At 37.1% G+C, this 12,795-nt stretch overlaps 1 protein-coding gene across 4 annotated transcripts in view; it reads right to left on the reverse strand.

The window, feature by feature from the left end:
• The window catches only part of VPS13B (vacuolar protein sorting 13 homolog B), a 430,338-nt gene that overhangs the window by 386,236 nt on the left and 31,307 nt on the right, over nucleotides 1–12,795 (reverse strand). For 3 of the 4 annotated variants that reach the window (XM_058033980.1, XM_058033988.1, XM_058033964.1), the window contains exon 4: nucleotides 1,806–1,929. In XM_058033980.1, coding sequence (XP_057889963.1) covers nucleotides 1,806–1,929 — 124 coding nt within the window. The remainder of the gene's footprint in view (nucleotides 1–1,805; nucleotides 1,930–12,795) is intronic. The other variant, XM_058033971.1, reaches the window with a different exon arrangement.

Genomic DNA, 12,795 nt, shown 5'->3' on the forward strand with positions numbered 1-12,795 from the left:
AACTACCAAAAAATCTGTAGGGCTAAATTCTTTCCTGAGGGGCAACACAAAGTCCACAAGTGTGCTTTTTTCAAATTCTCCAGAACCCAGGAGGCTGCACTGAGCATTAAGTGCTACAAATGCAATTTCAAATCCAACACTCCAAAAATTTAGTATCTCTGTAGTCATAAAATCAATACCATCAGAATACACATATCTAAACAATTGAAGTTTAGCAGGAGTCTGATGTTGCCAAAGCTACAGTTTTAGCTAAACTTTGCCTCTGGAGATTAATCTCCAAGGACGCTAAAACAAAAGGACAAAGAAATCTTTTTTAAAATATCCTCCGGAAACGTAAAAAAAAAAAAAAAACCACACCTAAGCAGATGACTCCACATCTTACTAAAATTCTGGATGTGCAAATTAAATCTTAGGACATTTTACCAGATAGGTAAATCTATACTAAACCGTGCTATTTCTCCACTCAAAACCAAAACCAAAGCCACCTGTATTTACAACTTCATATTTTACAACAATTAATACAACTATATTGATACAATTTCGCCACAAGGAGGTAACTTACAAAAATCCTGCAAATGTCGTTGAAGGAAATATATTCATAAAATTTTTGAGTAGCCTTTGACTTTTGTTGTTTGCAGATGTGACCCAAAGAGACAAATTCCAGAGAGCTGCCACAGCTGGAGCGCTGTCCATGGTAGGACATGGTTTCCCCCAATTCCAAGCCCCTGGAGTTTGTTGAGTCAGGAAGCTCTAAAAGACCCCCCAGCCCTGACTCCTCAAGTAACCATTTCCAAGCAAGATAATACCATGTAGCACATCATATTACACACACTAAATGTCAATGTTGTCTTTTGATTCAAGTCAAGTATAAAGCTTCTGTTAACAAAAGACAGCAACAAAATCTCACACAAAACTATCATATTTTTTACCTATCTAAAATTACTTGACCAAGACAGCAAACTGCAACTCATTCCAGTACTCTCCAATTTTACCTTTCTGCATGAATCACCTCATATCCACACTCAGAGGTAACTGCAGTCAGATACATATTTCCTTAGGCATTTTTGTATCATAAAATTTCTCCAATTTCAGCATCTAAACTTCCCATTCACACTGAAATTCCATATCCAGGGGAAAAAAAATGGTGACAATCTCCACCAGTAGATACAGGGCTCAATAAAAAACATTAATAAAACATGAGAGAGTTTCGGGTTTTCAGCCTGAGAAAGAGAAGTCTCCAGAAAAACCTTACAGCAGCCTTCCACTACCTAAAGGGAGTCTACAAGAAAGCTGAAGAGGGACTTTTCACAAGGACATGTACAGATAGGACATAGGATAACTGTTTTAAACTGAAAGAGGGCAGGTTTAGATTAGATAATAGAAAAAAAAATCTTTATTTTGAGGCGCTGCAACAGGTGTCCTAGAGAAGGTGTGTTCAAGGTCAGACTGGATGGGGCTTTGAGCAACCTGGTTGAGTGAAAGGTGTCCCTCCCCATAGCTGGGGGTTGGAACTAGATGATTTTTAAGGTCCCTTCCAATCCAAGTCATTCTATAATGCTACCTTGAACTATAAATGAATTATGTCAATTTAAGAATTTGATAAAATGGAGAAAAAGGTTATCAGCATTAAACTACATTTTTTTATGATTTGGTTCTATTTTCTAACTTATAAGTATTTCACTATCCTTTGTGATTTGTAGGTAGACAAAACCATAATAAGCTAACTAAACACAGGGATCACTGAATAAACTTCTGCATTTGAGTTACACAAAAATACATAACCAGTTCCTGAAATGATGGATTACCTGGAGGTAAATCAGGGTCAGGAGAAGCAGACTGCTGAACTCGTCGTGATTTTACTGCTGATTTCAAGCTTTCTGTGGTACTGCGGTTTGTGGAACTGGAACCACAACTTTCGTGGTCTTCCTGCTAGAGGAAAAGAAAGCAATGAAGTCAACCAAACAAAAAGAAAATAAATATGGGGAGAACTTGGTAAAGGTTCTCTAATTTCTGTTACTGTTTTTCCATCAACTCAATCCTGTACTACAGAAGTTGACGCAAAACAAGCTTGAAAACATTAAATGAATACCTGCACTAACTTTAGTTTAAAAAAGAAACCTGTCATTTAAATATTTATTTCAACTGAACATATTTTTTTCTAGCTGCATTTCTGCTGAAACATTCCTTCAGAGACAGATCCTTGCAGATTATCAAAACAAGTATGAGAAACTACCTAATTGCATGAGCTTATATGCCTACTCATGAAACCACCTCAGATGGTTCCAAGATGTCAGTGTCACATCCTTCCTAATACCACTAATTGAAACTGATTCATGAAGCAAAATATTTTTACAGACTTCTATAACAGTAAAACATGACCCCAGAAAAGATAAATGAACTGAGGACACCTGCTCCTCTTGAGCTTCTATATAGTTTATTCAACATAAGGAATTCAGAAGCAGAAACATGGCTCATAATTCCAGAATGTGATATAAGCCTTTCAAGATGAGATTTGCAGACACGTGAAAATCTTAATTAGCTGAATCTAGGATTTTAAATACACCAGTAGTATTCCCATTACATTCCAGAATGACAGTTTAAGCACAAGGTTCAAGTCTAAGAATGCCAAGAGAAGCAATGCAAATATTCTTGTAAATGTATTAAAAGTACAGGTTAAAGAGGATGCAAACACAGCTTTTGACCTAAGCCAAATTAATTTGATAGAGTCTCTTGCAGAAAAAGTGAAAAATGCTTTCTGGCTCATTCCACTGATCATATCACAAAATTTGTTCACAAAAAGAAGCTTTGGGGAACAAATGTTAAGTAACATAGTATGAATTATAATATTCTTAAGTCCTCTTAACATGAAAAGCAAGCAGCTTAAATTTTGCTGGATTTCTATACAGGACAGATAATGTGTTTCTCCATGTGCTGCCTGGTATTTCTAATAATCTCAGAGAAATTACAAAAGGGAATCTTCACATTACTTGCTTTTTCATGTGGATTTTGCTTTCCATTAAAAACAATTAATACATGCAATGATACACTTCAAATGCAAGTCTACAACTTCAAAAGTAACTAAAGAATTTTTTTTCCTTCCACTCTGTACTTAGAACAAAACAGGGAAATTCTCTGATGAAATGAAGACCATTTCCCTAAGGGAAAAAAAAGAAGAGCACTAGAATCTTAGCTGGGGGAAAGACAAGATTAAGGTAGAAGCTTTAACTCATTTGGGGCAATTGCATAAGACAGACATATTCATATATTAGAAGACTACATGATAGCTTCTGAAAGAATGATGAGTTACCATAAAGGATTTGAGATTTTCCAGTTACTAATATAGTATTGCAAAGCAAGCTGTTGGATGCTTTTTATTTTAAGGTTATTTGGCAATTTTAGTCATACAGGAAAGTCTCATTCCAGTGCATAAAAAATCCCATAACGAGTGTCGAGAATCAGCTCTATTTAGAGGGCATTTGTTTGTTTTCTCATCTCTGACAAACTTCTGATACTTTTCATTGAGGAATGCAAGTCTCCTGAAGACTGTCCCTGAACCTAAAACTGTGGAGCAATTTCAGTAGAAAACCACCTTTCTCTTTATGGCATACCTGACAGAGATAAAGCAAGAGCTTAAAGCTTTTATTAAGTCCAGCATGATGGATGCCTCTTCATATATATTTTGTAATCAGCAGAGCTCAACTCTCCTTCCTCTCCAGTTTACTGAACAAACTTAGATCACACACTCTTACTCTAAAATTTCTGAAATCACTTTTAGATATACTTTCTTGGAAACCAGTTTACATGTAGCACAGAAGTATTTTTTTCAGGTAAGACACTACACAATTGTTTATGTTTTGAACTTGAAGAAAAGCCCAAGCTCAATTACCACATTTCCTTCTTCCCCAAGCTCACTCATGGATTGCACCGAACGCTGTGCTGCAACTATTTAATGACTTGGTCTGATAGGATCACATTACACTTGACTACAAAATGAAGAGAAGGGGGGAGAAGGAAATGGGGGAGTTCTTTTACTGAAGTGTTAACTCTATCAAGCCTGACTACATTCAAGTCTAACTTTTCTATCTACATACTGCTGTAATTATGCTCAATACATGTTCTCAAAACTTCACAACATCTATGTAATATTTTTGAGTATTATGAGTAAAGATTAAGTAAGAGTGGTTTAAGCTTTTACCACTTTGAGAGAGCTAGGAATAAACACTAATATTTTTGAGGAGGGATTGTTTTTTTAAAGGAAAGGAGAGGAGAATCCTTAATTTTGAAACAGTCTCAAATCTCAACATTAAATAAATTAAATAAACTAAATAAACACAAATTAAAAATCAATTAATAAACACATTACATCCAGTAAGTTTTTCATATTTCCCTGAGCTACAAGTCTGTTGTGATGGAAAAACGGCTGTAAATCCTTTACAGCGAGCTGGACCTCAACACAAGCAAAAATGTACATATTCCAAAATGGTGCCAAAACAAAGCAAATTTATCTCAGAAATACACCTGTGTGACTAAATCCATACAAAGTAACAGAGTACACCTACATTTAAGAAGAATTCAACCTGACTGACATTTGAAAAAAGGGTGTGGGTTTTTTTGTAATCTGGAATAACATCCATTCATTTCATAACAATACACAATTATCAAAAATATTTTTGGGAGCTGCAAGGGTTGATTTTGAGGTCTTCGAGCATGAACATACGCACCATTTTTCACAACAGTTACTGATATTTTATAAACCAAATGTATTCTTCAATTACTCAAAGACAATAAGAGTGGCCATGAACTTAAAAAAACCTACACTCCTAAGTACACATATATCCAGAAGGTTTTTGTATCTGCACACTTCTGCTCAATGTTAACTTTAAGAGCACACTATTAATTTCTCAAACATGTGGTTGCCTCATAAGCCCAGAAGTAAAACATGTTCATTAGAGAGATGGGGAAAGTTCCAAGGAAACTGCCAAAACTAGCATAATTATGAAACTATTTAAAACTGGAACCAACTAGAGTCACACACTGTGTCTAGATCACAGTGATGTCATCAGAAACACCCAGCCAAAAAGCACCAAAATTACTGCACTCCCATAAATCCACCTCACACCAGATGACAAACATTTAAAAGCTGAAGTCAAAATCATAATGGTGGTGGGAAGGGAGTTACATTCTAAAAGTACTAATAACTATCGTTATGGAATGAGATTTGATAAATGTCCATTCATTTTATCATTAATGAGAACAATTCCAAACAATAGCCACAGCAGTGGAAAACTAAAAATACTCATGATATATCTAGAGAGATGATTTTTAAGTAAGACAAGTAATTTACAAAAGTATCTTTTCCCACTAGCTTGTATCAGAAGTAAAGCCTAGAAAACTTAAATTTGAACAAGAGGTCCTGTTTTGGGGTGTTGTTCTGCAAATACAACAAATACAATTTTGCACAACCAGGCTCTGTTTTCACTTTTGACAGACGTGTCAGATGCAGCTGAAATGTTTTTATGAAGCACTATAGTTAGTTCTAGAACTATGCAAGTCATAAGTAACATGCTAAAGATACCTAGGCTAGTAAAGTTATATTCAAGTTCTTTTTCTACTGCAAATTAAAACCATTATTGCAAGGTTTAGAGCAAATTCCAATTGACAATACTTGAACACACAACAGATGAGGTTTAATTTGATCTTTCCTAATAACTGGAGTTTATAATCTTAGTTCATTATTCTTTCCTTTGTTCATTATGCTTTTCAATTTCAAAATAATTTTCTCCTAAAAAAACACACACTCTCTTTTTAAAACACAGAAATCCTATTCAACGTGCAAGATCTCCAAAATGCCTCATAAGCACACTTCACAGGAAAACAATGCTCTCTTGGAGATCACTTGGCTATTTATACAAATACTGTCCCTCTGCTTTCATAAAACCAAGTTAGACAATTGGGTTCTATAGAAACAAACCAAAAGAAAAACGAAGAAGCTGTCTAAAATCAATGACTATTATGAATTAAAATTTTAAAACCCAAACTGATTCAAATTACTTACTACACAAACTTGCAAAGAGCTCTCCATCCCCATTTTTCCCCTTTTCCTTTATAAGATTTGCTTTTTCTCACCCTCTATCATTTCTAAAACAATAAACTTAATATCCTTTACAATTCATTAAAAGATATCTATTAGTATTTCCATAAAATTTATTTCAAATGGCAAGATGCAAGAACTGAGGGAGTGGAACTTATTTCCCACTAGTGGACAGTGCTCACATGGCTGAGCAGTTGGGTGCCTGTGAAGCAACATTCAGGATGTGCTCATTTTAGCAAGGCCTTTGACACCATCTCCTCACATGGGCAACCTCCTCATCCACAGACTGGTGAGACACCAGCTGGACAGTGGGAGTTCAGTGAAAAAGTGGCTGCACCACTGAGCTCAAAGGGCTGTGATCAAGCTGCCAAGCCCAGCTGATGACTGGCTACTTGAGGCATCCTTCAGGGATCAGTGCCAAGTCCATGGTGTTTTAACTGAAGACGGGATAGAGTGCACTCTCATCAAAACTGCAGATAGTACCTGCCTAGGGAGAGGAGCCAATGCACTGGTGGGCAGAGCTGCTATTGCTAGGGACCTTGAGGGGGTGCAGAAAGGGCTGTCAGGAACTCAGTGAAATCCAGATGTAAACACTGAGTGCTGGAGCACCCAGGATAAAGATACTCTGGAACTGTAGACTCAAACCCAAACCGCTCAAGAACAGCTTTTCAAAAACCAATCCAAGGGTGCCAGGGGGCAGCAAGCTGCCCATGAGTCAGCAGCTTCTCCTTGCTGCAAAGGCCAAATGTGTGCTGGCTGTATTAGCAAGGGGGGACCCAGGGGCAGAATTATCCTCCTCCCTCAGCTCCCTGTGAGACACTGTATGGAATACTGCACCCAGCTGAGGGCTCCCCAAGACACTCCAGAAGCAGATCTACAGAGGACCACCATGGTGGTTAGGGCAGAGAAGCAATCTCCTGTGCTCCCTCTCAGGGCAGACTGAGATAAATTTGAGATATATTAGGGTTGTCCAGCCTGGAGAAGGATGATCCCACTGCTGCCTACAGCTACATACTGGGAGGGTACATACTGAGAGAAGTGGGATCCAGACTGCGTCTGTTGCCACTCATCTTTTCAAGGTACAAATCTGAACCATGCAATTCCAAGCAGGGCAAGCTGTTTCTCATCATTTGGAGGGTGATCAAGTATTGAACTGGCTGCCCAGAGAGGTGGTAGAGTCTCAGTCCCTGGAATTATGCAGCACTTGGATGGCCAAGCCCTGCAGCAACCCGTTCTATTTGCACTTGCTTTGGGCATGAAGCTGACTAGATCATCACCAGAAACCATTCCACATTGCACTACGATTCCTCTGCATGTGAAAATGAAACAAAAAGTAATACAAATTTTTGAAAATATTATCTTCAAAATACACAAGTTTCACTAAAATGGTAAGCACCATGAAGATCTTGCTTTCCAAAGGACATCTGGTTCTTTTCCACTGTTATACACTTGCTAATATGCATTACACATAAACAGATTCATATTACACTTCTAACATCACAGTAACACTTCTGCTGGCTAACATAGGTTAAGCACTGCTTAGAAATTAGTACAGAAAATTAATTTTATTATTTCTTTAATGAACAGCAAACCAGAAGCATAACACGGAAACAAAGAAAATCCAGTGACTCACATATGCTACATATGACATCTGTACATCTTTTGCAAGATGTGATTTAATAATCTAACACACATTTACGTTAAAATTATGTAAATACAGGGTAATTTCAAAACTATGACAGTGTAAAATATTTAAGACAATTTAGCCAAGTCAGGCTGTGTTCCAATTTTGCAGAATAGTTAAGGAATTCTGTATTACACACAGAAATTATAGTATACTTTCTAGTATACTTTCAAAAGTATACTAGTATACTTTCAAAAGACTATTTGAGATTAGCCACTTTTTTTTTCTAGTGTAATAAAACTCAATTTTAAATCTTTTCAAATCACATACCTCAGAGCAAGTACTCAGAGACTGAGCTGTGTATTTCTCCATAGCAGACAAAAACATGCTGGAAAGTCTTTTTTTTCTGCCAGTTTTTTTCAATACTATTTCATGTAGAAACATGTCCAAAATAAACTCTTAATATTATGTTCCAGACTACAAAGGAGAAATACCAGGGAATTTGAGGCAGAGACGTGGGGAGTGGGGCAAATAAACAAGGTTTAAGTTAAGCAGAACAGACAAACTGGAGCAATCAAGAAACAATTTAAACAAGGTGTCAGCATCTATTTGCCTCTTGTTGCATATGATTTTGGCTGATGCTAAATTAACAGAAACAACCAGCAGCGATGACCAACAAGGCACATTTAAGGTACAGGCATTAGATGAGGGTGTTACATCCACCTCCCAATGTCAGCACAAGCCTTGAGTTAATTCCATGTTAGCACAGCACAATGTGCTCCAAAATAGAGGTACGAGTTAAAAATCCACACAAATGCTGTGGACAGGCTAAAAAGCTGCCACAGCAGCCCCAAAGGTAAGCCAGGAAGCTTTGTGAGGCACTTGTTGCACTGATACCACAAAACATGTGCCATCTTCCTATTGATTGCTGGATAACAAAATCTCCCTGTGATGTTGCTACTGTTTTGATTAGCTGATTATCCAGGCTATTTGAAAGCAATATTCCTTTGTTCACAAGAAAAGGAGCTGTCAAGTGTCTGAAAGCCCATGGTGATACAGTCATACAGCCAAAGATAAATAGAACAGGCTGTTCTCACTAAGTGGTTCTCAGAAATACACCCCAATTTCTCAACACTCAAGACAGAGTAACAAATAAAATTACTTTGCAAGTTCTTTTAGAGGGGAGTTGTACAAATATCTTCTTTCTATTGTGTAAAGAAATTCGTATTATAAACTGTTAACTGATCATCTAGTAAAGTTTCTGATATATTTACTGTAGTTTCAAAAAGTTATGAGGCCACCTACCATGATGTAAGTGCTTTTTAATAGAAACAAACATCTCAAAATGACTTTTCTGCAATTTCTCCTAGGATAAGCTTTTTCAAGATTTCATTCTCTCATGTTACAGGAAGTTTGTGCAGTGCTTTGCTTGGAGGAATATGGGTGGGGTGGTGTTAATTCTGTAACATTATTCTGCATTTAATAGCAAACAAAGTGAAGTCTGACCCATGACTAGAGCTGTCAAAGCTACAAAAAAAATCCAAAATAAGAAATACTACAGCAGCAACTGGCAGCTATACTCAAAAATTGGCATCACTGCAGAAGCAAAGATGGAAGGGATAAAAAAAGTCAATTCTGAAATATTTGTTCCACAAAAGTCACAGTGCATAGAACTCTAACTCAGTAACTCTCACACCAGGTTGACTGAAAGCAAAAGTCAAAAGGAAAGACATAACAGAAATGTGAGCTTCTTCAGCAAAACCAGTAATATGGGCTGAAATGGGTCACTCTGGCCCATATATTCTCTGTGACTGAAAATGAGAAAGAAGAGTGACTGAAACAGTTTAACCCTGAAGGCCTGGGAGAAAAGAGTGACACAAACAACTCAGGAGAACAGACAGAAACCTAAGAGAAGTGACAAGCATTTTTTTTCTCTTTTCCAACTTGTGTTCAGAAACAAGCAAATTCAATAAAATTAAGAGTGATAAAAGAACAGATACCTATTTCAAAAATCTCTTGAAAATTAAGTCAGAACAAAATAGGATATATATTTCAAGTTTAAATAATTTATCTCCATACATGAAAACTCCAGGCCAGTCTGACTGTTCCACTGTCACCCAGCCTAACACACAATTTGGGGTTTGTCAGAGGAGCATCTCACCCTCTTCCAGGTCCAGCTACTGAACTGGCCAGCACTACAACAAACATATATCATTCTTACACCAACTGCTTACATTTTTATTTGTGCTATTTTGGAAGACACTATACCAAAGACGAGACATACCCTCATCCTGTTGCAGGTACCTTGAAATATTTGCAATGGCTGAGAAGTACTTCTCCAGCATTTATCAAGTCTGTTCCTGCAGCGTTCGCCACAACATCAAAATACCGTGGTAAGCATGGCTCAGCCACATCACCGATTCATTAAACAACACCTGGGAACCATTAGCAGAAGTTTGATCCATTCAGGTCACTCTCTCATATTCTCCTCAACCTGCCAGAGGGCCAGCACTGGTCTCCAGCACTATTTCAACTTGCCCCAGACTTCACCAAGACATCACTTTCCTTTGTGGTGTTAGATGATTGATGGTATTTGTTTCCCTGCACTGTTCTGGTGGGTTGCAGTTTAGCTCTGCTTCACACGTTCTTTAGAGGGTATTTTCCCCTAACACATTTCCTACTGGATTTTATTAGAAAGCCAGACCTCATGTGCAAGAATTCTCTCCACCAAGCACCTGCCAAGGATGTAGTAATAATTTTTATTACAACATAACCTTGCCACCCACTTCCTCCAGAGTAAGGCAGAATACTGTCCAGACCAAATTTTCTCCTAATCCCAAACACTACTGAACAGCAGACCTACAGCAGGGTCCCAGCAAATTGAATAATCCTCAGCTCTCAAATTTCCATCATCACAATAAACCTCTAATATATAACAGTGAAAGGCCTGAGGCACAAAGCTTTGCCCGGAGAACTTGCTATCCAAGCAAGCTCTTTTCAGTGCTGAGCATCATTTGGCTAGTGCTTGGCTTTTGTTAGGTGCTGGGGATGGAAAGAGAGCAAAGAGGTAATGAAATGGCAATGAATTATACATGCCAATGTCAGAAGGAAGAGTATACCCACTAGGGTGCCTCCAGCTGCTATTGATATATAACCTAAACAAGTGTTTAGGCTATGCTTGCAGTGACTCATTCTCCATCAAAATTGTTTGAAACTAGCAAGTAGGTTCAAAATGTCATGGGGCAGTGCAAAAGAAGAAGAAGCAGAGATGACAAACCATGCAGGTCTGGTTTCCTTACAATTTCAATCTTAAAATCCAATCAACTGAAAAGCATTTGGGTCAGAGATTTCAGCCCAGCAATCCTTTCTTCCTCAGTTACTGTCCAAGATAAGTCCAAGCCAAATTTGTGCTTGTGGCCATTCTTCACAGAACCCAAAACAGGGACTTCTTCCCAAGGTACTACTCTTCAGGACATTTTTTGCCAATACAAGAAGGTTCTAGTAGAAAGATTTCTCAGCCACAGGCACAGGAAGATTAAACTGCTGCAGCTTTCACTGCATTCTGCAAATTCAGAAGTATGGGCATTTCACTGAAGAATAAGTGAGATGTTGGCATACAAGACAATCTACAGAAGGAAACTGGAACACCAACAAAACAGTAATAAAAAATTATTCTTCTTTTCAAAAAATCAGCACAATCTTTAAAAAAATAATAGTCATGGCTTTTTGAGTGCTATATTAAGACAAAACTTCACTTTCTTCTTATTTCCCATAGTGCTTCTCACACTTCTCATGCATACTATGAACATACACCTAACTCTATGTAATTGTATTAATTCTATGTATGAATATTCAAACAACTTTAAGAAATTAAAATCTACTGAGTATAACTGTACATGAAATTTCAGATACATACATATCTGAAACATAGTTTCTCTTAACTTACATAGTTTTCTTACTTGCCAGCTGATCGAATTCTAAACACAGAAGCCTAGTTGAGAGCTTCATTATTTAGTTGTCTCAAGCAAACCTTCCACATAATTTCCCAAAATGCTTGTCTTTAAACTTTCAAGTACACATTAATAGCTCTGCTGTATTTCTAACAATTCACTTGCAAATTTGTCCTTGATTTTATTCTTTCTTTTTAAGCTTAACTTCAGACACCATGATGGAGAAGAACAGATTTTTCACCAAATGTAATTTATCAATTACATCTTATTTAAATAACATTATTAAAAACTATTGGACTAAACTACAAAAGCTGGCTGAATGGCTGCAAAAACTTTCTAGTTAATCAATGTTAAAGAGTACACATAAGAGCAATTTACTCAAAACACATAGTTACAGGTTTTCTACTTATAATCAGTCTTTTCTTTTGCAATTGTCAGTCTGTAATGTGTAGAGCATTTCAGAGAACTTATTGCTATTTATAATGCTCTGCTTTTTAAGTAAGAAAGCTTTTGAAACATTAACTTAAACCTACATAAACAGTAATTTATCTTCTAAAACAGCCAGCAGTCTATCACACCAAACCACCAGAATGCTATATATTAAGTCAAGTGCAGCTGTCAGCACTACACCATAAATGTTGCAAAGTTTTACAAAAGATGTCTATATTATAACATTTAAATTTTTTATCACATTGGTTAATTTAAAATACAGTGTGCCTCCTGTCAGGCAGCATGGACTCTACACCAGCATTCAACATTTGCTATTTTTTCCACTGAATATCATGCTCACGTCACTTCCTTACAGAAATCTGAACGTTCAGAATTCAAATATGCATTTCTTAGCACTAACTAAAGGGATGACTTTCAACATCAAATAAAAACAAAACACCTTCTTCCAAATCTGTGCCAATCATTTTGAATGGAAAACCTTTTTTATCCTTGGTCAAAGTTGCAACAAATAAGGACAGGTTTAAAACAAGGTAGGAAAGTGAGCGTCAGAAAGAAATGGAGTGCCCAAGGAAAGAAATTACAAACATTCTGAAAGGAGCTAGAGAGACAGGACTGTTACTGGTTGTGCTCAACTGCAACTCCAGCCACGTGCAACAGGAAGAAATTAAAACCTGGACAAC

Source organism: Melospiza georgiana, chromosome 1 (genome assembly GCF_028018845.1).
Source record: "Melospiza georgiana isolate bMelGeo1 chromosome 1, bMelGeo1.pri, whole genome shotgun sequence".
In the NCBI taxonomy this organism is placed as follows: Eukaryota; Metazoa; Chordata; class Aves; order Passeriformes; family Passerellidae; genus Melospiza; species Melospiza georgiana.